The sequence below is a fragment of the Danio rerio genome, chromosome 9 (assembly GCF_052040795.2).
Source record: "Danio rerio strain M-AB ecotype USA chromosome 9, GRCz13ab, whole genome shotgun sequence".
Lineage (NCBI taxonomy): Eukaryota > Metazoa > Chordata > Actinopteri > Cypriniformes > Danionidae > Danio > Danio rerio.
Window position 1 is genome coordinate 13,234,262 of NC_141029.1, and position 25,876 is coordinate 13,260,137.

The window sequence follows — 25,876 nt, forward strand, 5'->3', positions numbered from 1 at the left end:
ATATATATATATATATATATATATATATATATATATTTTTTTTTTTTTTTTTTTGTGTGTTTAACAGAATAAAGAAATTCATAAAGGTTTGAGCACTGGAATTTTAAGAAATGAATAAAACTCAAATAAATACAATTTAAAAATAAAATAAATGAAAAAATGCTATATGATTAATCCTACAATACTGTTTCTCAGAATTTCATTAGCAAAGTCAATGCTTTATCCTGACTTTTATTCTCGCTGTTTTTCAAAATGCATGCTTTTTCGTTCTTGCGTCCTACTGTTCTTGTCTAATGTCATGATTAACCGCCAAAGTTTAATTCAAAACTCAAGACTGCAAGAACAGAGGACACGTGAAAGTTCCTGGATGTGTTCTTAATATCGAGGATGCACTGATGCAGACTTGAGAGCAAAACTTGCTCAAGAAGTCCCAGAAGTCATTGCAAAAAAGAAGGTGGGAAGCGCAGCATTTATTTATCTCAGGGGTTTCCCTAAATGAGACGGTTAAAGTAAACCGAAAGAAAATCTTAATAAAGACATAATCACATTAAGGGTGTATATTTGCTCAAATTTGTATATTATTGTTTCATTTGTATTGTGCAACGTGTATTTGTAAGGTTTTCAAGCATGTTACATATATTGAAAATGAAAAAAATGACAACAAAGCATTGTATGGATGCTGTAATGTTTAAATAACTCTCCATTAAAAACGCATGCAGGTCACGTGACCATCAGAAAGAACGCAGCATCTCATTCCTCAGAGTAAACGTTCTGTGTTTTCGCAGCCTCCCGAGTTCATTTTCCAGAGGTAACCTGGCAAGAATGGTCTCCACAAGAACACAAGTACATTCTCTGCAATCTTGCAATTGAGAAACAGCCTTTGTCATTTACAATTTTCATCCACCCATGACAAAGCCAGGATGTGTAACTGACATCCCCATTGTTATGTTTGAAAGCGGATGCACCAGAAAACCTTTATTTAACAAGCATATGAATTTTCAAGTAGTAAAAGGGCACCTTTTGAGGTGGAATCTGAGGTATCTGAGGATGCCGCGGCTGGGCAGGAAGGTGCAGCTCATACAGGTGAGCAGATGCCAGTGTGCGCGGTTGGCAGGGCTGTTGGGCTGAGGCACGTGATTGGTCTGTTTGATCAGCTGACAGTAGACTTCATCTCTGAGCGCCCGCAGATCTTGACAGGTCTGTAAGATGCCTTGAATGATGGGCATCGGATCAGACACGGCTTCCATCTCTTGTAATGAGTTGAAGATCTTGACTGCCTCATCCTGCAGGCTGGTGTAGCCTTTCTCTTTTTGGACTGCAGGAAGCAGGACAGGGAGAAGAGACAAATGGAGAAAAAGATAAAATTCATGACTCCACCAATCCCAATCCAACAATTTAAATACAAAAAAAAAAAAACAGTGAACATTCCAATGATATGTTGTTATAATAATACATACTTTAATTAATTAAATGCTAAACCTGTTTGATTGGGTCATCATGGACCTGGTTGTGTATACATGATGATGATGATTATCTCACTTGCTAACTTAATTATAATTATCATATATGCTTTATCTTTGTCTATAGCTCAGTTATAGCTTTGAATTTACAGCAAGAACACTGACTGTGTTTAACCAACAACGTTTAACACTCATTAGAGAGCAAACATGGGAGCAGATGAGGGTAAAATGGAGGCTCACGGTTGATGTTGACTTCTCCGTATGGCAGGGGCAGCAGGGGCGAGTGCAGCGGGTGCTGTGTGTATCTCAGGATGGGGTTCCTCCAGTACATCTGCTCCACAGCCTCCACATTCAGACTGCTCTCCTGCACAACCACCAAAACAATCACTGCATTAGGGCATTTATACACTCACATACAGTAGCACAATACACATCCACCGATCTCTGGAGAGGAAACACAGCACACAAATAAAGACCAAAAACGAGTCATGCCTGAGAAACTAAGAGAATAAAATACCTCCTTGACCCATTCATCGCCTTTTCTTTACTAGCTGATTAACCCTCAACTATCCAGGGGTGCGTTTCCCAAACAACAACGTAAATTACAGCTGAACTATCATAGTATGATGCTTTGTTTGAGAAAAGAACGATGTATTGACGAGTGTTTCCCAAAGCTCTTTACAGGGTGGAGTAACAACTTTTATAGAGAAAAACCCTATAATTTCTTTGTACAAATTATATTGTTTTACACAAACACATATTAAAAAAAAATCCAATATTAGTTTTGATAAAAACATGCACTCGCTTTCCATATTAACTGAAATATAAGTAAATGGCACATATGGCCTGTGTTTCCTTTGCTAATATTATTGAGAACATTACATATTCTATTCTAAATAAACATAAAATCACTTACAAAAGCTAACGCGTATTTTAATATCATATATAAATCATATAAATAAATAAATAAATATTGAGGCAATTTATTTAAAAATGAAATTTTATATTTATTAGGAAATGAAAAAAGTCCTACTTTAATAATAATATTAATAATATAAATAATAATAATTATTATTATTAAAATAGGTTATTGTTTATCTATTTAAATTTTATTTATTTTAAAAGTCTACTTTTACAGTTTGACACATGCAAACCATTGCAGAAATGTTCTAACCAACAGGCCCATGTCATATAGATATTTAATAAATAACCTTTAATACATGAATAAATTAAAAGCATTAGCGTATGCTATGTTTTTTTAGTTTTCACAAGCTTTGGAGACGTAACATAAATTCCACTTTTAAATAACAGGTTACCTATAGCTTTCATCATGAGGTTGTGTTCAAAATGACATCAATGTTTTCAAAGTGCACTGCGAAGGGAGTGTAATTGTAAACATGAAGTTCGCTAGAACAGAACTGTAAAATACTTTGAAAGCAAATTACAACTAAGAATGATGCCTTTAATGCTTTTTTTATTTTAAATCATTCCAAGTTTAAATGTTGGAACGTTGTAAATAGGGGGAGTAACTGGGAATAGAACACAGCCAGGAACAACCACACAGCCATGTTTCTAACCACAGCTTCAGAGGTGTAGTTGCAAGTGCACAAGTTTGCAAAGAGTTTGCAACTGTTCGTTTGAACGATGGATTTGGGAAACAGCAAATAAACAAACTATGTTTGTAACGACAGAACTTGCGACCTTAGTTGGCTAACAATGGTTTTGGGATACATACCCCTGATGAATGCAGAATCAGAATCAGGATTTTTCTTAACATTGTTTCCTCACTTACAAGTTTAACAATAAAATGAATGCTTTTCACTTTACATTTATATAGTGCAATACAATTTTATTTTTACTTGATTAGACCTTTGCTTACAAGCATTCTTCCCTTAAAAGGAGTTTTTGATTTATTATGCTTTTTTTTTTTCTTTGCAAAATAAGTCTCTTTATAGGTGTCCTGAATGTGTCTTGGACACCTGTCAAAAAGTTAAAAAGACCCCATATAAATGATTATAGCAGGCTGTAGAGTGGAAGCAAAATCACGTTTTTCTGTGCCACGTTGAATGCAAATGAGCTGCTGCTAATGACCCCTAATTTTAGAAGGGAAAACCTTTATATGCTGTCCCAAATACTCTCAAAACACAACATCAGATTGATTTTAAGAAAGCCATGACATGTGTTTAAAGACCATGGTTATAGTTAGACCCTAACCCTGTGCAACTACACTTTTGAGAAACTTTGCTCCAGGTAAGTTTTATTGCATTTTTCAGATGACATATTCTACTCTGCAAAATTACATTTTTGCTAACCCAAATATGATACTTAGGGTTCGTTTGTTGTATGTTTGAGATACACATTCTCCTTTTACACAACCACATGATGGAGGGGCTTGTCATACAGATGTCACAGTGAACCACTGACCTAAACACAACCAATAGTGCTTTCAAAATCAAACGTAAGAGAAAAGTGCTTTTATCTGTTTTGTGGAACTTTGCTTCACCAGACTCAAGTACTCTTCATCAAAACACAATACCGTACAAAGTGAGCTATTGACCAAAATCACTATGCCAGAAAGGTTGATTATATGAAATGGGAGGCAAACACATTCCATTACAAAGTACACAATTTTTTGGTATTTATTTGGTGTTGTACAAAAAAATCAACCCAGGCTCATTCTGAAAACATAGTCCCGTGGATGTTTCTGGAGACCGCGAAATACATCCCGGGAGGTACGTATGGCGAACGCTAAAGGGGCGGTATGACGCTGTTCCCTTTCGCGCTTACCCGCTGACCGCTTACCTCCATGGGGAGGGCTTTCCCCCCACAACCAGTTTGTCCAGTCAGCTCATCGTATACGTCGGCAGACTTCAGATGCAGAGAGGAGGAGCTGACCACGGCGACCGGGATTGAGTCCAGGGAAGAGCAGTCATAGAAATCAGGTAAGACAAAAACAGAATACAAAAAATAAAGTGAACGAGTTCATAACAGGGTGAGAACTCAGTGAAATCCGAAAACGTGGTAAAAAAATCAGACGAGGGCTTTTCTTTTCTTAGACGGCTTTTCTAAATTGTTGCTCGGGTTAAGGGGAAGTGAGCGGTTGGGCAAGTCAATCGGTAAAATTGGTTTGGTTTAGGGAAGGAGGAGGGTGGGTCAGCCGATTGGCCGGTCGCACAGTCAATCATTCAGTCAGTCAGACAGCGGCCTCTGGTGGGTTTCCGAGAGATACATTCGAGATACGAAAAAGCGCACACAGCGGCCTCTCACGGATTTGCGGAAAAAAAAAAACTGCAAAAATATGTACCTCCCGGGACGTGTTTCGCGTTCTCCAGAAACGTCCACGGGACTACGTTTTCAGAATGAACCTGGGTTGCAAAAAATTCATGATAATAATTCTTTGTTCTTCGATAATATGATTTTGGAAACTATCATTTGTGTAAAAATGAACAAAAGTGGTAGTGTAGCATTCATTTAACCTAGTCATTTTACCTTATGATAAAGTAAGTGTTTGTGGTTTCACAAAGAATATGCTGAAGCATATATTTCCAATGAGCCTTGTGCTTGAAAAAGACTGTCATTGTTTTTTTTTTATCTTCATGTTATTCCAAACCCAGAAGAATTTTGGTATTCTTCGTAATAAAAATGATGCAACTGAACAGTTCTTAATCACTCCAGGAAAACACACCGCAAATGTAGAACTGAAGCACCCAGATATAATGAAACGAACCCAGAATGAAATGAAAAAAGGAAGAGAAAACAGCACACAGAGCACTCATCAATGTACCTCACTTAACACTACAGTTTTTGACTCTGAGGGACTGCCGGGGCTCAAGCGGTATCGGCTTCAACAACTGAAACATGATTATCAAGATGATGAAAAACCTTCCTCCACACGGGACCATAAATGTGATTAGACACTGTATAGTAAACACACCTTGATATCTCGGATGAGTTGCTGGGTCGGTGTTTCAATGGGAACTTTGTTGTCAATGGCCACCTGAATGGCTGAAGCCCACCTCATGGCTTCGTTCAGTAGTTTGGTGTAGAGACGGTAAGAATGCTTTCTTCCATGAACTATTATGTTCCAGTAACCTGTGGTGAAGCAGAGGCTTTGAAAACTGTCCATTGTTTCACTAAAAAACCTTGGGTCCCACTTGATATTAGGTGGCTTTAACTATTATGTACCTAAATTGCAATTAATAGTTTGTTACAATGTATTTATTGTGTTTTTAAATTGTACTTATGGTTGATTAAATACCTGCATGTAATTACATCGTTGACTATCTTTAACCTACTCTTAAACCAACCGTTACCACCATAACTGTCCTTAACCCTACCTGTATCCCACCTCAAAGCACCAGAAGTGTTCTGCAATACACTATTAACACTGTAAGAACATTATATTTCTTTTTAAATGCATGTATATAATAGTTAGGGCCACCAAATATAAAGTGGGACCAAACCTTGTTCTTCCTCAAAATAGAATGACTCACCTGTCTCCTTGTAGACTTTCTCATCAGGCTGAACAACCGAGCAAAGGCTGTTGAGCACCAGTGTTCCCAGTTTGGACGCACTGCGCTCTGATGATTTATAATAATCCAGTGAGTTGTTGGTCAGAACAAACCAGCGTTTCTTCAGCTTGAGAGATGTGCTCTTCCCACTGGACTTCATCTCTTTATGCAGCCAGCCTGGTTGAAGGACATAGAAAGGATAATCAATTAAGAATATATACAAAGAAACTTCTCCTGTGTGTATTTTAGTATACATAACAATATTCAAATGCTGATTTAATTAATAGTCAATATTAATATATTAGGTTTTCTTTTTAAAAATGGACAAGGGTCAAAAGGGCGTTCTCAATCCATGACAAAAGCATAAAAACCAAAAGAGATTAATTGTTCAAGGACCTTTTATAAGCAAATGTACAGTATACACTCACTTGCTTCAAATGTTATTACTCGATTGAATGGGTGTTATCAGTGGTTATCAGCTGATAGATATGGGCCAGTAGGGGCCTTCTGCGCCTCATCCATCCACATAGGGTAATCAGCTATACTTATAGAGAAGACTCCAGATCTGTTTTTACATTACTGTGATGGTTGGGTTTAGAGTTGGGGTAAGGCTAGACCTTAATAAAATACAATTAATGGAAATTTAATAATTAGAATAAATAATTCTCGTTAAATTCTGGCTGCAGCCATATGTGATCTACAGCTGATTAACCATGTTAATGGTTGAATGATAACTGATAACAGCATTTGGAGCCTACTAGTAGGTGCAGAAGGCCCCTACTGGCCCAAATCTATCAGCCGATAACCACTGACAGCATTTGAATCAGCGGATACACTAATCTTTGAATATCTTTTGTTTGTTAGTTGATTTTTTGTCTTGCTTCTAGTGCAATCTAAAAATACTTAAATCAAAAAACATTTTCTAGACAAGGATGTTTTAAGAAATAATAGGTGTGTTTTAAGAAATAAAAGTGAGTTTATTAAAAGTAATGTCAACAGGGTAAGCAAAATAAGAAGGATAAAAAGTTTTTTTTTACAGTGTAAAAACAATACTTTTGTACATTTCAAAAAACTGTTCAAATAAAGTTAAAAATGCATTTTATTTATGTTACACAAAGCTCAATTGTCATCACAATTACTCCAGTTTTCATTGTTAATCTTTCAGAAATCAGTCAAATGTTCACTGGGAATCACATACACACTCACACTCATACACTACGGTCAATTTTAGCATACCCAATTCATCTGTACCAGATGTTTTTTGACTTGTGGGGGAAACCGGAGCACCCAGAGGAAACCCACGCGAATAAAGGGAGAACATGCAAACTCCACACAGAAATGCCAACTGACTCAGACGTTGCTGTGAGGCGAACGTGCTACCCACTGCGCCACTGCTTTGCCCAAATAAATATTGTGCAGCATTAAAATGTCTTTGCTATCACTTTTGATTAATTAAATGCATCAATGCTGAATCAAAGCATCTATTCTTTATCAAATAAAAATATTGATCCCAAACTTTTAAACAGTACCATAAATAATCGTTTTTAGAATGCTTGAAAATGATGCACTAAGTACATCTTTATATGACTGACTCACCTCTCACTATGAACTCCTGGCCGTCTATTCTGGAGTCTCCTTTAGGCTTCTGCAGGAGGCCGATCCAGTGGTGCATTTCCTCCGGCGTGTCAGTGTTGCAATGTATCACACGATTAGCAGTGATTATGACAAATGAGTTTGGCCTTAAAGAAAACAAATGTTGTGAGTACAGTACTGCGCAATCATTAAATCACAGAGTATCAAAACAAAAAGACATTGTTCCCATGTTGTGTGATGGAACTAATAAATGTAGCTATTTATCTGAAATTCAATGCACAAAGCATAGAGGACATTAACAATATGAATGTTAACAAAACATAATTCTTAAACATTGTTAATGCTAATGTTTTGATGTCAGAAAAGTTAAAAAATTAGCATCTGATCTCTTATTAATCAGTGTCACGAATGTGTCGCATCATAGTAGAGGACCAAAAAAATTGGTCAGAATGATGTGGCGCACACCAGATGATTGGTAGTCATCCCCAACACAGTATACGAGAAAATAATGATCAATTCTTGTGTTTATTGTTGTTCATGAATCAACATGTCACCCTATAGAGTGTCAAATAGATTCTAAAATAATTTGGATGGTATTGTGTAATTTGTGCACAGCATAACAGTTAATGAATGCTGTAAAATCAACAAAATCTCACGGCAATTGGTAACTTTGTGATTTAGTTGCTAATTTGTATGAATTCGTAAGATCTAATTCGTACAGTTTAGTACGATTTGCTCATCTCCCAATGATGATTGGGTTTAGGAGTGGGGTTAGGTGCCAGGCCTCCTTTTAAAATCGTACAATTTTGTACAACTGAACTCGTACGAATTCGTATGAATTAGCCACTAAACTTACTAAACGTAAAATACTTATGTTTTTTTCGTGAGATCAGGCTGGTAAAACATAAACTTAAATATTACTTCATCCATTAACTAATGCTAAAAATGAGACCTTGTAAAGAGAGCTTTACAAATGAGACCTTACCATAAAGTGTTATAAATAGTATAACATATTTGAAATGTTATGTTTCTAAAATAATGCTTGAAGTTCACACAAAAATAAACATTTCTGCATTGGGCCAGAGGAAGCATAAAAGGCCTGGGTGTGGCAGACTGGAGAAGGGCCTGCTGAGAGCACATGGTCTTTAGATCTTACTTTCAGTGTTTGGTGGTCAAAGTTTCTGATTTTGTTTATATAATATCAGTTTTAGGATCAAATCAGCTCTATAATAAACAGCAACAAATGAAAACTTGTCGTTCCATTTACTATCTCTAAGGAAGCCGCTAAACCCCTCAGCAGATCCAAGATGTGACTAATATGAAATTTTGATTAAGGATAGTCACAACACACTCTACTAGAGGCGTTCTAAATGTTTATTAATTTCTTTCCTCCGTTGAACTCAATTTTCTGAAGAATGTTGAAAAATAGTACAATCATATTTTTTTGTTCCTACTGTGGATGAGAATTTTTGTTTCCAAAATTCTCCAAATTAAATGTCTTCCGTTGTGTTCGACAAAAGAAAGAAACCTAAACATGTTTGAAAAAGTGTGTAGCAAGTAAATGATGACATTTCAATTCTGGGTCAAGTGTTCCTTTAACATTCCTGATGTAATGTATTACCTGTCTGGGTTGTCAGAGGCACATACAGAGTCGATAAGCCCAACATCCAGTGTTCCCTAAGGTTAAACATTACATAAAAATGTCATGTAAAAATGCAAAAGTTTGTTGAAAGTGATTTCTACAGCTAGTTTGAACACTTACGACTGCATTTTTAGGGTTGGCCTGCTCATGCTGCATCTGCAGAAGCTGGTCTGGAGTGGCGCTGTGAACACGGCTCAACACATTGAACCAGCCACTGCAATACAAACATCAAGGACAGGAAATATCAGACCCGGTTCATTTATTAAAGGTATAGTTCACCCAAAATAGTCACCCTTTTATATACTGGACCTCAAAAAAGCTATTTTAAAGAAACTATTGACATTCATAGTAGGAAAAACAAAGAGTAAGGAAGTTAATGGTTACGGATTTCCAGCTTTCATCAGATTATCTTTTGCATTTAACAGACAGAATAACATCTGAGTCAAATCAAGAGTGAGTAAATGATTTGGGTGAACTTATTCCTTTAATGAACAATTGAGTTATGAAATATCAGACCTTATTAAATTATGTTAATGTATTAATCAACAAAAAAGTTACATAAGCCACCACAAGAGGGCGCAATTTATGAAGGTCAACTACATTGAATAAACTCACAACAGCACTAAAATACACGCAGACTTGCACCTTACCTAGCATCCTCAGGAGATTCTGCATAGATCTGGTAGGTCCTGTCTTCAGTTACAATATTCAGTGCATTTTCCTTCTCATGGTTATCCACAATTTCCCTGTGTGAATCATCACAGACCATCAGTATTTGAATGTTTCGAGGACGAATGTAAACCAAAATATGGAAACAGTGGTAACATTTTATTTTTTAAAGACATACCACGGACTACAGGAAACTGCATGAAACCAAAATCTTTTTAGGGTATTAGTATACAGCAGGGAAAAAAAGTAGTCAGGTGATTGTTTGGGCCATTCTACAGCTTGATTTTCTTGATTTACAGCTTGATCATTTGAGAGCTTTGGAACATTGTCTTGCTGAAAGATCTTCATCATCCTGCTAATTAAGATGTTGGACTGAAACAGCTAATATTAATTTAGAATGAGGAAGGGCTGAATAACTACTGGGAGATTTCAGCTGCTGTCTGGGCTTTCCTTGCCTTCATACACTTCTGTTGAACACAAAGAATGTTAGAAAACCAGCAGCCATTGACATACATAGTACATAGTAAAAATATAACCCAAGTCGATGGCTGCTGTTTTCTAACATTATTCAAGATATATTACAAACTTTTATTTTGGATGTATTGAACTTGTAAGTACATTGTTATAACATTGTAATTACATCTGAGACGTAATACGTAATTACAAACTGTTATTGTGCAACTACTGTGTCATTACACTGTAACTACTATGTTTATACATTGTAATAACATTGTAGTTACATCCAAAATAATATTTATAAATATAAATGTTTCTTTGTATGTTGCATGTATAGTATTTGGTTATTTATAGTTGTATACGTAAATATACACAGTACAAATGTAATTACAAACTTTATTAATATGTCATTACATTGTAATTACATTCCTTGTACATTGTATTTACATCCAAGATAATATTTATAACTTAAATGTTTCTTTGTGTATTTCATGTTCAGTATTTATGTATATAATTATGTATTGTGTAAATATATGCAATACATATGTAATTACTATGTAGTTACATTAGAATTACTATGTAATAACATTGTAACAACATTGATAGTATTGTAAATGTTTCTTTTTGTACATTTTATGAATTTGTGTTATATAGCTATATACATATGCACAGTACACATGTGATATGTAATAAACTATTATCTTGGATGTAACTACTTTGTTGTTACATTGTAACTACACTGTTATGACATTGTAAATACATCTAAGATTATATAGTTTGGCTGTGTAAAGTAGCTTTTCTATCAACCCTAACCAATCTATCAATACTCTATTGAAAGTACATGTATTTACTAATGAATGAACAGTAGCTATGTTTCCATTTAAAGGTGGAATACTGGCATACTGGAACTTGTTTATTTAAAGGGTTTCCATCGTAGTTTATGTGCATTTTTTTTCTTATCAAATAAAACATTTATCCTACATTCAATTTATGTGCATCTTGGCATTCCATTAACCATTTTTTATGTGCATATGCAAAATGTGCATAAAAATATGTGGATGGAAACACAGCTAATGTCACCAATGAACCTGTACAATGTAATCAGAACTTTGTTAATTGGTCTTGTATGTACTGTTGAAAACAGTAAACCCAACATCTGTAGTTCTTACTTGGCTGCTCGTATGTCAATGGTTCCCTTCAGTTTCTCCTCGCTGTCGTTCTCGAAATACATGAGTTTGGAGTCACGAAGGACAAACCAGCGCATCTTCCAGTTCCTCCGGGACAGAGTAGACATTCCTCCACCTTTCTTGTAGAGCCAGCCTGACTTAAGAGAGTCCTGCTTCGCCCTGAACCACATGAAGGTCTCGTCTTTCAAAACACACCAGCGCCTGCGCCACGGGATCATCAGCCCACCTTAAAGATGAGAAGCAGTGACATGTTAATCTTTTAATTCAGGCTACCCATTATTATATTCAGTTTCAGAGATGTAAGCATAAATTAAATAATAAGAAATGCTCACTTTTCATGTACAGGTAGCTGTGGAAATAAGGAGGCCCACTTCCATTTAGCAGATGCACTCTACCATTGGACACTTCCTCATCCGTGTCCACGTATCCGTCATTCTCATCATTACTGTCAATAAACTGTGGGGAGAAAAGAAAAGTGGATGTCAAAGAAGAGCAGCCAAATGTGTAACTCTACCTGTGAGTTGTTTTTTCAGCAAGTGTAAGCTAATATTCGACTGCAGAAGATTTCTATTTTAAACCAACTGTTATTTTTAACTTTCCACTTTTCATTCAGTAATACTGTTTACACAGACATATTAACAGCATATTAGAATTTTAACAGCAAATCAGGAAATTAGAATGATTTCTAATGGACCATGTGATGCTGAAGACTGAAGTAATAATGCTGAAAAGTACAACAAAAATTACAATATTAATGTTTTTTTTAACAATTAAATGCTGTGAGTATGGGACACTCGTAAATGAAACAAAAATATCTGCAGTCAGCAATTATCAAGGTTCAAGCACCTAGACATGTGTGGTTATAGACTTATAATCAGTGATAAATAAATCAATAGAGATACAGCATTTAATGGGTGAACTTAATTGACAAATTTTGCAAATCATGATCCAAATATTGGTTTAGTAAATAGGCTGAACCTGGCTTTTTTGTATTATTGGCCATAAACATATTGTAAATCGCCCAATTATAGCTAATTATAGCTGTCCTAATGTAACTGTTTCACTTTTTAGAATGATTTCTGAAGGTCATGTAAAGCAGAAGACTGAATTAATCATGCTAATAAATCACATTTTAAAATGTATTTTTTTTTTTTTAGAAAATAGTTATTTAAAGTGCGATAATTAAAAATATTAACATTTTAATTATTAAGGTTCAAGCACCTGTGTGATTATAAGAGGTCAGAGATTTATAACGAAACAACATCAACACATTAGTCGGTCCCACTTTATATTAAGTGGCCTTAACTAATATGTACTTACACAGGATTTAACTTTAAGTTTGTTACAATGTACTTATTGTGTAAATACATGTATTTATTTTATTGTGTACTTATGCTTAATTAAATACCTGTATGTAATTACATCTGTAATTAACTTCAGTGATTACATTTTTAAATACACTGCTGACCATTCACTACACCTTAACCCACCCTTAAACCTACCCACACCACCAAACCTGTCCATAACCCAACCCCTATCCCAACTCAAGAGCACCACAAGTGTTCTCAAATACATTATGAACACAGTAAGTACATTGTATTTATTTTTTGATGCAAGTACTTAGTAGTTAAGGACACTTAATATAAAGTGGGACCCATTAGTCATATAGATACAGCTATTTCCCTTTTACTACAGATGAAGCACAACCTATGGGTGAACTTAATTTACTAATTTTGTAAGTTATTACCAGAATACTAGTTTAGTAAATAGGCAAAATTTTTATTTTTGGCTGTCCATATTTAAATAGCTGTCCATATTTAAATGTTTGCTAATTGCTCATCTATTCTCTACAGAACTAGCAACACTGGTTTGGTTGCGGTTGAATGAAAAACCTTTGACTTGGACAGTAAGATCTAACATATGATAAGAATACCTTGTGTATGCAAGCAACATAGCATGCTATCTAGACATAAATCTCGACAAAGAGCTCTAGGAGCATAAGGTGAAGCTGCACATTTTGGCTTGCTGTAACAAACTTGAACCCGAAATTATATATTTTTTCCACATACCTTTTGATATTCAGTATAAACTATTTATACACTTGTTTATATCTGATCTGCTAGAGATATCTAGAATGTTCTAGAAATAAAATACTTTAAAAATATCCCAAAAGTTCACCCACAGTTGTGATTGTATCCAATGCATGTGTTTCGTCATTTTTAGTCTAATTTTTCTCATTATATAAGGTATATATTAGTGTCTCTGATGAACAATTTAACAATTAATAGCCATTTAGCACTTTTAATTGCTGTAGAAAGTCGAAAATTTTAATTTTCTGTAATGATGTGCTTGGTGATCCCTAAAAATCCTATCAATTACAAAAGAGTTTTAGCATTTCACACATGAACTCCTAAAAAAAAAAAAAAAAAAAAATCATACCCCAGGCCCAAACAAACAAACAGTGTATATTTCTACTAATGTCTTCTTTCCTGAACAAATCTACACCCTAGGGCACTTAGTGAAACGCAGATGTCCTACCGCAGCAAACACAGTCTAATCCATCTATTTAATAAAAACAAAAGGAGAACGGCATCCATAAATGTCCTCCTATTGTTAACTGTCTTGTCAAGTTTCATATTACACCCAAACATAAGTCGAATCAGGTTTCTGGGTTCAAATATTCCGCGAGAGTCAACAATCAAGCTGTTGCAGGACTGTGTTTGGAGCAGGTGTGACAGGCATTGGCTAATCGCTGCATATTCTGAGAAATCCCTGAGAAACTAAGACAAATATAGATATATATCACATCATACGCACCTGATCCCACTCAATCTTCTCTAGGGAACACAGATCCAAAGCATTTTGCATTTATTTTGGCATTACAGCAAGTTCCACAAAGGATTAGGACAAAGTGCTGAGTGTTTTTGTGTTTCGCTTGAGGCAATACCTGATCATAGTAGCCTGACAGTGAACTGTATAAACGAGACAAAAATGCATTTTCCTTGCATGCCACATGCCTTACATGTTCACACTGAGGCAACAAGAAGTCAGTTATTTTGAATGAGAGGTGACGTTAGTGACAGAGACCGTTGAAGATGCCAGAGAGATTAGCAGAGTTCAACTTTATGCAAATGTTTAGTGACTACTAATAGAAAATACTGACAGCGAGATGTGCTCGATCTGCCAGCTGATATTGAAATTGAGAATAAGCCATACAATCAACAATGGATGAGTCTGAAGGTCATCTAGCTGGCCATACTGGTTAAGACTAAAAGAGATGTTTTTAGATGTATTTCTATGAAGCTTTTGATGTGGTGACAATGTGATGAAACCATAAACATGCTCATATGTTGTTTCTAAAATAAGGCCCTTTAAAGCACTGCTTACAGTATATTGCGATCCAAGTAATGATTTTGTAACAAAATGAACTGACTTGATATAAAATATCAAAACCTACTGTTTTTTATAATCTCCAGACTGCAGTTTGCTTGTCGGCTGCTTTCTGGATATTAAACGATGGCAAATCTTTAAAAATTAAACTGAAAAAACAAAACTTAAATCGTTTTTTTATATCTGCTGCTTTCAGATCTACAAAAGTTCATAAAGCAGTGGTGAAAAATCTAGGCATATTATTTGATTCTGATTTTAAATTTGACAAGCAAATACATTCTTTTTTTAAGCTGAGACCTACAACAAAAATGATGTCCTTTCTGTCTTTCAATGATTTTCAATGAGCACAGTTATTCATGCTTTTATTGTTTCACGCCTAAACTGCTTTTTATGTGGGAGCTAGCCAGAAAACTTTGGCTTGGTTACAGTCAGTGCAAAATGCAGCATCAAGATTGCTGACTGGCACTCGAAAACATGGCCTCATTTCGCTATATTTAGAATGAAATATAAACTTTTATGGTTTGTTTTTAAGCTTTAAACAGACGGCATGGATCCAAAATATTTGGTGAAACTGGTAAACAGATATTCTTCTCTTAGGTCCTTGGGATTTTCTAATCAGTTACTTTTGGTGGTTCTAACAATCAAATGTAAACTTAAAGGTGATTATGTGTTTTCAGTTGCTGCTCCTAAAATCTGGAATGCACTGCCTATCTGCTTAGTTCATTTCAATTTTTAAGGCCCAGCTAAAAGTAATTTATTATTGCTTGCTTTTAATCAAACAAAGTTTTAAATCATTTGTTGGTGATGAATGTAGATTTAGTCATAGGTATAACCATTCATTCATTTTCTTGTCGGCTTTCTCCCTTTATTAATCCGGGGTCGCCACAGCGGAATGAACCGCCAACTTATCCAGCAAATTTTTACGCAGCGGATGCCCTTCCAGCCGCAACCCATCTCTGGGAAATAGGTATAACCAAAAGTACAAAAATATGCAAAAGGCAAATTGGTCAGATTTTAACCGATTCTGCTTATCCTAAATCTAAATGTGGTTTTTCAAAATAATGGTAATTTGTTAACAAATTGTTACAAATAAATTTGATACAAAACTTTTTTAGAAAATCTGATTTGACAAACAAATTATAGTGTTTAAACAACCTTCTTTGAACAAATATTGATTAAATAACACATCTAACTAAAATAAATAATAGCAACAACATAAGCTGTTCATACTTTCATTGATTTCTTAATTCAAAAAGACAATTTTTAAAACAAATCAAAATTTTTGTGATATTTAACAATTTAAAGATCACTGGTCTCAGCCACAATTAATTAACCGATTGTTTAGAATTGATTAATTACGTTGAGAGATTGTGAGATCTGCCCAATATGTTTTAACTAAATTATTAATATAAAAAAATCTATGATTTTAAGAAAGTATAGATATCAAATTAGTAGCTTCTGAGTATCAATAAATCAGTACCTCAGCATTGATGCACACATCCCTAATCTGCAGTGTGTTTTTAGATACCCTCCTCCACCCCAGCTCCACCTGTGTATAGATCTGCTATGGGATTTCATGTATGTTATGTTTGCAGCACCAGTGTGTTATATTCTGAGACAGCATGTTTGTGAATATACTGCCAGTAGCAAGTCTCATTACTTGCTCTGCACCAATAATCAAAGCAGCATCAGCATAGCAAATCCATGCCGCCAAGCCAAACACATCTGCATTGCCATATTCACTACTATCCTAATTCCAAAAGAACTTTGGCAACATCATTAAGATGCATTTAAAAACCTACCTACAAAGCTATAGTACAATTCAAAGTTTTAGGCACATGTGTAAAAATGCTGTAAAATGAGGATGCTTTCAAAATGAATGCATAAATAATATAATAATAATATGAATAATTTCTTACATTTTATATAGCACCATTCTAGACACTCAAAGCGCTTTACACATAGGGGGAGTCTCCTCATCCACCACCTGTGTGCAGCATACACCTGAATGACGCGACAGCAGCCATATTGCGCCAGACCGCACACCACACCAGTTGATTGGTGGAGAGGAGACAGAGTGATGAAGCAAATTATGATATGGGGATGGCTAGGAAGTCATGATGGACAGAGGCCAGTGGGAAAATTGGACCAGGATGCCGGGTTTAAAACCTAACTCTTTTCGAAGTATATCCTGGGAGTCAGGACCTCGGTCTAAGCCCTGCTTACTTTCAGTGGGGCACCATGGTAGAGTTGCAGAGAGCTGGCTGCCGGCAATATATTTTATTTATTAATTAACTTAAATTACCTAAATCAAATCAACATTTGGTATGACCACACTTTGCATCTAAAACACTTGCTACACTTGCCCATAGTTTTTCAGGTAGCTTTGCAGGTAGGTTTTGAAAGATTATGTGCATTTTAGTTCAATTGCATTTACATTGAATGAACTCTTATGTGATCGATTCTGTGTGTGTTGGGGTGACCTTTGCCTCAACCATCACAATCTGATAGATGTGAACTAAATTACCCTTTTGTCATGGGTGTGAACCCAAACGACAGCTGAAACATCTGATAAGAGGGTCCTGCTGAGCCTCGTAAACACAGAATGGTTTGTTTGATGCTAGTATAACCTACTGTCTCACAGACAGTACTTGAAGTTAAGTTAACATCACCACTGAGGAACTGCACTATTGATCATCTTCAATAAGTCTTCTCCCTGTAAGAACTTTGGTCAGCTTACTTATTTTATGTATTAGAGTAATCTAGTACATTGGCGAGTAAATCAAGAATGGTCAAGCCAAATACAGCAAAATGTAGCAGTTTTGTGAAGCATCTTAGAGATGTTCCCTAAGTTCTTCTGGATTTAGTTTGTCTCAGTTTGTTCTGCTTCTTCATGTCTGATTATGCCTAGTTCACACTAGAGGATTTTAAGCCTGATTTGAGCCCGATTTGGAAGTTAACGAACTCGCCGACAGGTCGGGCTGTGATCGGGAAGAAATCTTCGCATGCACGGCGCTCGCCGCTCTTTATGTGTGAACTACTGAACAACGCATCAACGAGGCTCGCTAACGCGTCGCCGACACCTCGCAGACGGAAATCCAACATTCAGCATGCTAAATATTCCGGAGCAGTCGGCCGACTCAACCCCACGTGTGGTCAGATGTAGTGACGAGCTGCAGCCAATGAGAGAGCATATCAGCATGAGCTGAATGCCTGTGTGTTCAGGAGCTCAGCAGAAACATCTGTGATTGGTCAGAATGGGCATCGGTGCACTCGCTTCATTCTGCGTTAACACAGACATGAGAGTAGTGGAACTAGAATACTGTAACTATTAGAATTATACTGCTCATTCTGACCGTTCTCATATAAAACACCATACTGTCACAACATATTTACATTCAAAGCTATTATTGAGATATTAAAATTAAGCTTTGAATGTCTGGCATCATATTTAATGACACCATTACCCTAAAAATATCATCTTTTTTTGTTTATACAGCCTATAAATATGTAGTTAAGATACTAGAACACGCAAAGGTCTTGGCTTTCATTTTTTTACTTTCAAACAAGAGCTATTCGGCACAGAATATGCTGTTTTGAAAGATATCTGAAGTAAATTGATGTTTTTGCCATCAGAAAGTTTTGTTTATGTTAGCATGAAGTTGCTAGGCAAAAAAATGCACACATATTTAAAGTCACAGTGAAAAGTATCAGACATGCATGCAGTCATTTTGACCAATATGGCAATTTAAGGCAGAAATGCTCAGTTCTTTACTGTTTTGTAATAAAAAAATAACAATGTCAGAAAGAAATACACTGATAGTTAGAAAATGGCAGGGTGTTCTAAATATGTTAGTTTTATTTCAAAAAGTTATAAAATTATAAAAATTAAAAACTCTCTGTGTATCTATCCACTGGAACCTTGCAGATGAGTGATTAATCCGCTGATAAATCAGCTGATTTGACGATGTTTTTAAATGCTTTCTCCAAAGCCTGAAACACTGTCAGTGATCTAATGAGCACACAAGCAGCCAATAGTGTTCAGCTTTTTCTGACGACTCCTCCCTCAAAATTTCATTGGCTGTGGTTTGGTAGCTTGAATGAGCTGATGGGGAATGAGTTGTTGTCAGATCATGTAGTGTGTGACCCCCCTCTTGTGGATCATTCACAGAGTGTTGCATAGTGTGAACACCACAGAGATTAAAAGACACAAAGTCAAGTCATGTAGTGTGAACGGCACAGCGATCTGCTGATGTTTACAATCCTGTAGTGTGAACCAGGCTTTAGTAATCAGATCAGATCTCTGTGTGGAGCACTGGCTGTTGCCAGACTCCTTGTGCAGACAATATTCTCACTTTAAAATTGTATTTAATGACAAAAAATGATGTTTGGAAATGTAAATTGATATTTCAAACTGACATGCTACAGAAATGAACAGAAATAACCAACTTTAAACCTTTTTTTGATGAAAATACTAGCAGCCTAAGATGTTTGCACAGTACTGTGCATTTATATGGAGATTCTGTGTGGGCCTAATAATGGCTTCTAACCTATGGTCTTTTGTGTTCAGCAAAAGAAATAGTTTTCCAATGACACGAGTGTGTTAGTAAATGATGACACAAAAGCAAATCAATACTGCGTTTACTCACCGAGTCTGAGCTTCCCCTGAAGGAGTCTGTGCTGTTATAAGTACATGAAGATCTGCGCAGAACTTCCTCATCAGTAAGATGTCCATCGTTTGTGCTTCCAGCATCTCCACAACTCCCCAGTGCCTCCTCGAACTCCTCCTGGTCATAATCCGACTCTGTGTCGGGCAGAATGCTGAAGCTGGTTTCCTCCTCCGGCAGCAAGATCTCCGTCTTCCTGGGGCTTTTATACACCACTTCAAAGTCAACTCTGCTTGAAATCAGCGTTGGTGGAGGAGGCGGTGGAGCTGTGGGTGGAGGAGGAGGGATGTCTGAGAGTCTGTTGGGTTTGATGGATGAACTGGACTTGGGTCGCTCCATCCGTGCAGGTGAAGATGTGCCAACCGGACCTTCCGCAAAAGCAGGAGGTGGAGGAGGTAGACTGGAGAGAACCTCCTTATCAAGAGGCACAGCAGCCAGTGGAGGGAAGTCTGGGAGCGGGATACACTCGTCCTCCGCATGAAAACCTTCATCCACCTCTTCCTCGGCCAGAGGAGCGGTGGTTTCAGAAGGATCGTGAAGATTTTCCTCACTGGACAGCGACTGCTCCAAACCTCCAAAGTCCAGCATTTCCAGGAACTCGGTGGCCACGCGTGAAGCCTCTTTCTCCAGCCGGTAGATCTCGGCGTCCCTCTTCTGGCGCAGCTCGTCTCTAGAGCTGTCGTTCAGGAGAGAAACTCCTTCGTCTCTCTGTTTCTGCAGCCGCTCGATCTCTCGCTCCAGCCGCAGGATCTCCTCCATCTGACGACTCTCCTCCTCGGACGAGTACTGGCACAGGCTATGGGACACGTCCTTCTGGGAAAATGAGAAAGCGTAAGCTGATTCTGTCTATTCAGCACTTTCAATGGTCCAAAGAAAGTTTCATGCTGTAGCATGCAAAATGGATGATTCATGGGATTCTTTTTAGTATTATGTAAACATCATGGCACATAAGTGTGGTTATCATTCTATTATGTGGGTCGTGAAATAAGTAAGTTTGAAAAACTGCCATATCAGGAAAAGTTTCAATTTAATGACCTAAAATATCATGCAGCGTGGCTACTATGGAAAATAAATAATATGTATTCCTTAAACTGTAAATAAATCTGAGTGTAGATGTTTAAATACCAAAATATTTTTTTATAGAAAATTTTAAGTAAACAAAGTTTTTACAGTATTGTTCTATATTTAATAATTCATATATCCATGTGTTTGAGAGTTTGGGAGTTTGTGCTAGCATCAAACTAAATTTATTATAGGGGTTTTATAAACACAGAAAACTAATAAATGCAGCTATTTTTGTGAAAAAAATTAACATAAAAATGTAACATACATTTAAGCAATTAAATTTATTAAATAAATTTTCTTTTACATATTTAAACGCTTAAAAAATTGTTCACATTAAAGTTTAAATATTTAAAGAACTTCTTGCTGACAAATAGGTAAAACTTACTGGATTAAAAGACAGTGGCAAAGTATAAATATATAAATGACATTTAATTTGTATTTTAAGGGTTGCACTGTGCTTACTGTCGCTTAAAAAAGTTTTTATCAGCATATCTAAATATGGCTATCAATATTATGTGTTATATGTAGAGTTAAAGTCAGAATTATTAACCCCTCTTCAATTTTTTTTCTTTTTTAAATATTTCTCAAATGATATTTAACAGAGCAAGAAATTTTTTACAGTATGTCTGATAATATTTTTTCTTCTGGAGAAAGTTTTATTTGTTTTATTTCGGCTAGCAGTTATTTTAAAAGCAGTTTTTAATTTTTTTAAAAAACATTTTAAGGTCAAAATTATTAGCCCCTTTAAGCTATTTTTTTCCGACAATCTACAGAACAAACCATCGTTAAACATTAACTTGCCTAATTACCCTAACCTGCCTAGTTAACCTAATTAGCCTAGTTAAGCCTTTAAATTTCACTTTAAGCTGTGTGAATGTGTTTTAAAAAATATAGAGTAAAATATTATTTAGTCATCATGTCAGTTGTTAGACATAAGTTACTAAAACTAATATGCTTAGAAATGTGTTGAGAAAATCTTCTCTCCGTTAAACAGAAATTGGGGGAAAAATACAGGGGGTCTAATAATTCTGACTTCAACTGTAAATTAAAATATTGTTACACTGAATGCAATTTTAGTGTGTCTACTGTAAACCAAAGTAGAATTGCACTATAGCAGGCTCAGAGAAAAAAAACATTCTGATGAAAATGTTACATAATAAAATATACAGAAAATATTAGGTTTTTAATAGGATTCTTTTGCTTTACATCACAAGGCCATGGCATTACCAACAAGACATTTTAGCAAGTTAACAGAAAATAAGGACAACACGTTACATAAACCTTTTCAGATTAGAAATCTCTCTCATAGGAACATCAAATAAAACGTTAAACAGAACTAATACCTTGTGGTTGTGATGGTTTTTCCCCACTAGGCTCCTAATGTGAGGCAAAAGAGGAGAGAATCCTTTTAGAAAGAGATTAAGCACAGTCCCGCAGCTGATGCAGATTTTAGTTGACCTAAATTAAAAGTCAAACATTTGCCCATCAGATTACGCTTTACCTGCTGTGCCCTGCCTCTCTGTCCTCCAATATCTGCTTGCTCTTGAGCTCCTCTTGCCTCCTCTTCAGCTCTTCCTCCTCCTGCTGGAGCCGCAAAGCCTCCTGTTCCTCCTCTCTTCTCTTCTTCTCCTCTTCTAGAAGCCTCAGTCTCTCCTCCTCTTTCCTCCTTTCTTCCTCTTGTCTTTGTCTCTCCTCCTGGAGTCTCCTCAGCTCCTCCTGGCGTCTCCTCTCCTCTTCTTCTCTTCTGATCCTCTCCTCCTCTTCTCTCCTCTGTTTCTCCTCCAGGAGCTGCCGGTAGAGCTGACGAGCGATCTGCCCACGCAGGTGCTTCTGGAGGACCACGGCGGCTGAGCGGAAACGAAGAAATGCTTGTCTCCAGAAGTAAGCGCGGTAGTTCTTTTGGATTGTGACGGTGCTGCTCTGAACTCTTTTATAGTGTTTTCTGGGAAGAAAAGAGTTATGACATTAGAAAGCAAGTCCTTGGGGCTTTTCATTAATGATTGGTTTGCAGGAATATTACAGTCGTTCTGAGCAAATTATAGCAATTACTCAACTAATATGTTGTTATTATTACAATAAGAAAATCACTCAAAAGCAATTAGCCACATAGTCCAAAATAGCCACAGTCTCAGACACAAATATATTATGACAATAAATAAACACGCACCTACAGCTTTCAGCATAGTTACCAAAAAATGCTGCACCTTTAATAATTTTCCAATTTCTTCTTTCACAATCAATTGCATGAGCTTTTTTTTCTTTGTCCATACATACTTGACCAAAGACCTTCCTCTCAAAGAAGTGGTTAATAGTGGACAAAAGAGACAGATTAAAACACCAGGTGTAAATAGCAATATGTCTCCCCCATATTAAATTTCTTAATCTTCACATCATGTATAAACAGGACCATAGACTCACAGCAGAAAACCTCACAACTGACCTGCAATGCTGAACTGAGTGTCTGTACAGTATGTGTGTGCACTGTACAGTATGTGTTCACTTAACTGTGTAAACAAAATGATACTTTAGAGATTCTTGTAAAGCCCAAAAACCAAAACAACATTTTAATATAGAATTTAAACTTAATAATTGCTGATATCTTGATGTCAATTTGATTGAGTAAGGCATTGAATTAACCTGCTGAAGATATCTTTCTCATAAAGCTTTAAAGGAATACTTTAATTTTATTTTAAATAGGTTCATTTTATTTCCTCTAAAGTAAAACAGTTGAGTTTTCCCCTTTTTAAAAATCCATTCAGCCGATCTCTGGTTTTGGAGGTAGCACTTTTAGCTTAGATTAGCATAGAATTGGATTAGACCATTAGCAACTTGCTTGAAAATTTCAGAGTTTTGATAATTTTCCAATTTAAAGCTATTTAATATACTATACAATACTATACAATACTATACTATGCTATACTATACTATACTATACTATACTATACTATACTATACTATACGATACGATACTATACTATACTATACTATACTATACTATACTATACTATACTGTACTGTACTATACTATACAATACTATACTCATTTGTTTTCTTTTTGGCTTAAGTCCCTTTATTAATCAGGGGTCGCTACAGAGGAATGAACTGCCAACTTATCCAGCACTATTGCATTCACACACATACACTAAGGACAATTTTATGTATTCAATTCATTTATACTGCATATCATTGAACTGTGGGGGAAACCCACACAAACACGGGGAGAACGTGCAAACTCCACACAGAAATGACAATTGACCCAGCTGGGGCACGAACCAGTGACCTTCTTGCTCTGAGGCAATAATGCTACCCACTGCACCACCGTGACGCCCTATGCTATACTATACTATACTATACTATACTATACTATACTATACTATACTATACTATACTATACTATACTATACTATACTATACCATACTATACTACAAATATATACTATTTAAGCTCCCGGTGAAGAAGGAGATCAGCTGAATGGATTAAAAATACGCAAAACTCAACTATTTAACTGAAGAGGACTTGAGTGAGCCTATTTACTAAAAAGTGGAGTGTTTCGGGTCTTAGCTAGTTAAAGCTGATTTCCAAGGCTTTACTATATGATGTTTAGTTAAGAATGTTGGAATGAAAAATAAATACTATGGATGTCAATAGTCCAACATTTTTTCAAAATATCGTCTTTTGTGAAAAAAGGTTAAAAAAAAAAATGAAATAGATTTGAAATAGATTTGGAACAAGTAGAGGTTGAGAATATGATGACAGAAACTTTTAGTTTTGGGTGAACTCCCTTTTAAAGAGTCACCTATGAAAGAAACAGTTGTATTTACAGTATATGACAACAGTATATGACAACATAACCCCCACCCCTCCCCCCAGATGATTTTAAAAGCAACTGATTTATTAAACAGTTAAACAACATGTACATATATATTGCCTTGTGTGTAAAGAGCTTATATAGTGTTCAAAATTTGCAGTGAAAAGATGAGAAAACAATATGTAACCTTTATTGCTTCCTTGTAATTTTCTAATGAATCTAATCTAGATGATCGAATCTTGCTTTTGCTCTCAATACACTGATTCACACAGCTCTGGTAAATCATTCTGCAGTGCAAACTTCACTGACATAATGGATTTTCTCAATCCATCCACAAAACTTAACTCAAAATAGACAAAGTGAAGACTTCAGTATTGGGTAGCAAATTATTTCTACATGCCCGCAATCCAAATTATCTCAACAGACTCTTTATTCAAAACCGATGTAGATTATTATTATCAGATATGTTTATGACGTGTGATTCTTCATGGCATAAAAGTCAATGGAGAAAACGATCTAGATCTCAGCTATGTGAAGCTAGCCTCCAAGCCTTTAGCTGGTCGATCAGATGTTCTCACAATGCCAGCAAAATGAAAACAAAACCAGTGTTAAGCAATTTTCTTATAGCAGCACATCTAGTCAGCAATCACGTCTGAAACACAAAGCTGCATGTACCAACATAAACCCCCTGATCATACAATAAATCCTAAAAACTGGCTTGACTGATTCTTAAAAATCAGCGTCATGCAAATTAACTGAACTTGTGTGAAATGTTTTAATGTTTTAAAGAGAAACAACACTTATGGACCATAATTTCATGGATTATTCTTGAACTATAATAAATCTAATTCAATTTGATTTGCTTGACCATGAAAACAGCACAAATAAACTGATGTCAATATTTTGATTTATTACTATAAGTAGCAGTGTTAAAGTTACTTGAAAAATAATCTCCAACAATCTTATGTCACTTTTTTCAGTATCTAAATGTTTTAGTTTCTTTTTAATGAAAGTAATGCGTAAGTATGTGTTTTGTTATTTTATTTTGAATGTTTTTTTTATATATGAGTAAGATTAAGATAGGCTTAAGCCTGTCATATATAAAAGTTTAAAACATTCTTAACACTGATAAGCAATATGCTGAAAAAACAAAGTCTGGGCAAAAATAATCTCGCAAAGGCTTGAAGATCAAATTAATCAAGCTAAAACCAGCAAATCAGTTTAAGAACTAAATGTACTCACAGAATGACCAGCTGACAAGTCCCCAAAACCTCTAAAAGCCAGCGTGGATTAAGCAATTTCCTTCAGTTTTCAGCTGCATGTCTGAACATAAAACCCCTGATCACAATAACAGTCCTCAAAACTAGCAAAAAACCTGACAGATTTCTAAATCAGCATGCATTTTTTTAGCTAGTATATGTGTAGTG

General features: G+C 35.8%; 2 protein-coding genes across 4 annotated transcripts in view; both read right to left on the reverse strand.

Moving 5' to 3' along the window:
* Window positions 1-25,876, reverse strand: part of LOC141376079 (uncharacterized) — a 996,984-nt gene that overhangs the window by 305,641 nt on the left and 665,467 nt on the right. The window lies entirely within an intron of this gene.
* myo10l3 (myosin X, like 3) overlaps window positions 1-25,876 on the reverse strand; it is a 157,177-nt gene that overhangs the window by 9,370 nt on the left and 121,931 nt on the right. For 2 of the 3 annotated variants that reach the window (XM_087267542.1, XM_087267540.1), the window contains 13 exons: window positions 22,142-22,582; window positions 21,984-22,017; window positions 19,558-20,388; window positions 11,851-11,974; window positions 11,501-11,744; window positions 9,857-9,952; window positions 9,327-9,420; window positions 9,186-9,241; window positions 7,568-7,710; window positions 5,954-6,148; window positions 5,395-5,552; window positions 1,701-1,824; window positions 1,018-1,315 (listed from right to left, as the gene is read on the reverse strand). In XM_087267542.1, coding sequence (XP_087123668.1) covers window positions 1,018-1,315; window positions 1,701-1,824; window positions 5,395-5,552; window positions 5,954-6,148; window positions 7,568-7,710; window positions 9,186-9,241; window positions 9,327-9,420; window positions 9,857-9,952; window positions 11,501-11,744; window positions 11,851-11,974; window positions 19,558-20,388; window positions 21,984-22,017; window positions 22,142-22,582 — 2,838 coding nt within the window. The remainder of the gene's footprint in view (window positions 1-1,017; window positions 1,316-1,700; window positions 1,825-5,394; window positions 5,553-5,953; window positions 6,149-7,567; window positions 7,711-9,185; window positions 9,242-9,326; window positions 9,421-9,856; window positions 9,953-11,500; window positions 11,745-11,850; window positions 11,975-19,557; window positions 20,389-21,983; window positions 22,018-22,141; window positions 22,583-25,876) is intronic. The other variant, XM_087267541.1, reaches the window with a different exon arrangement.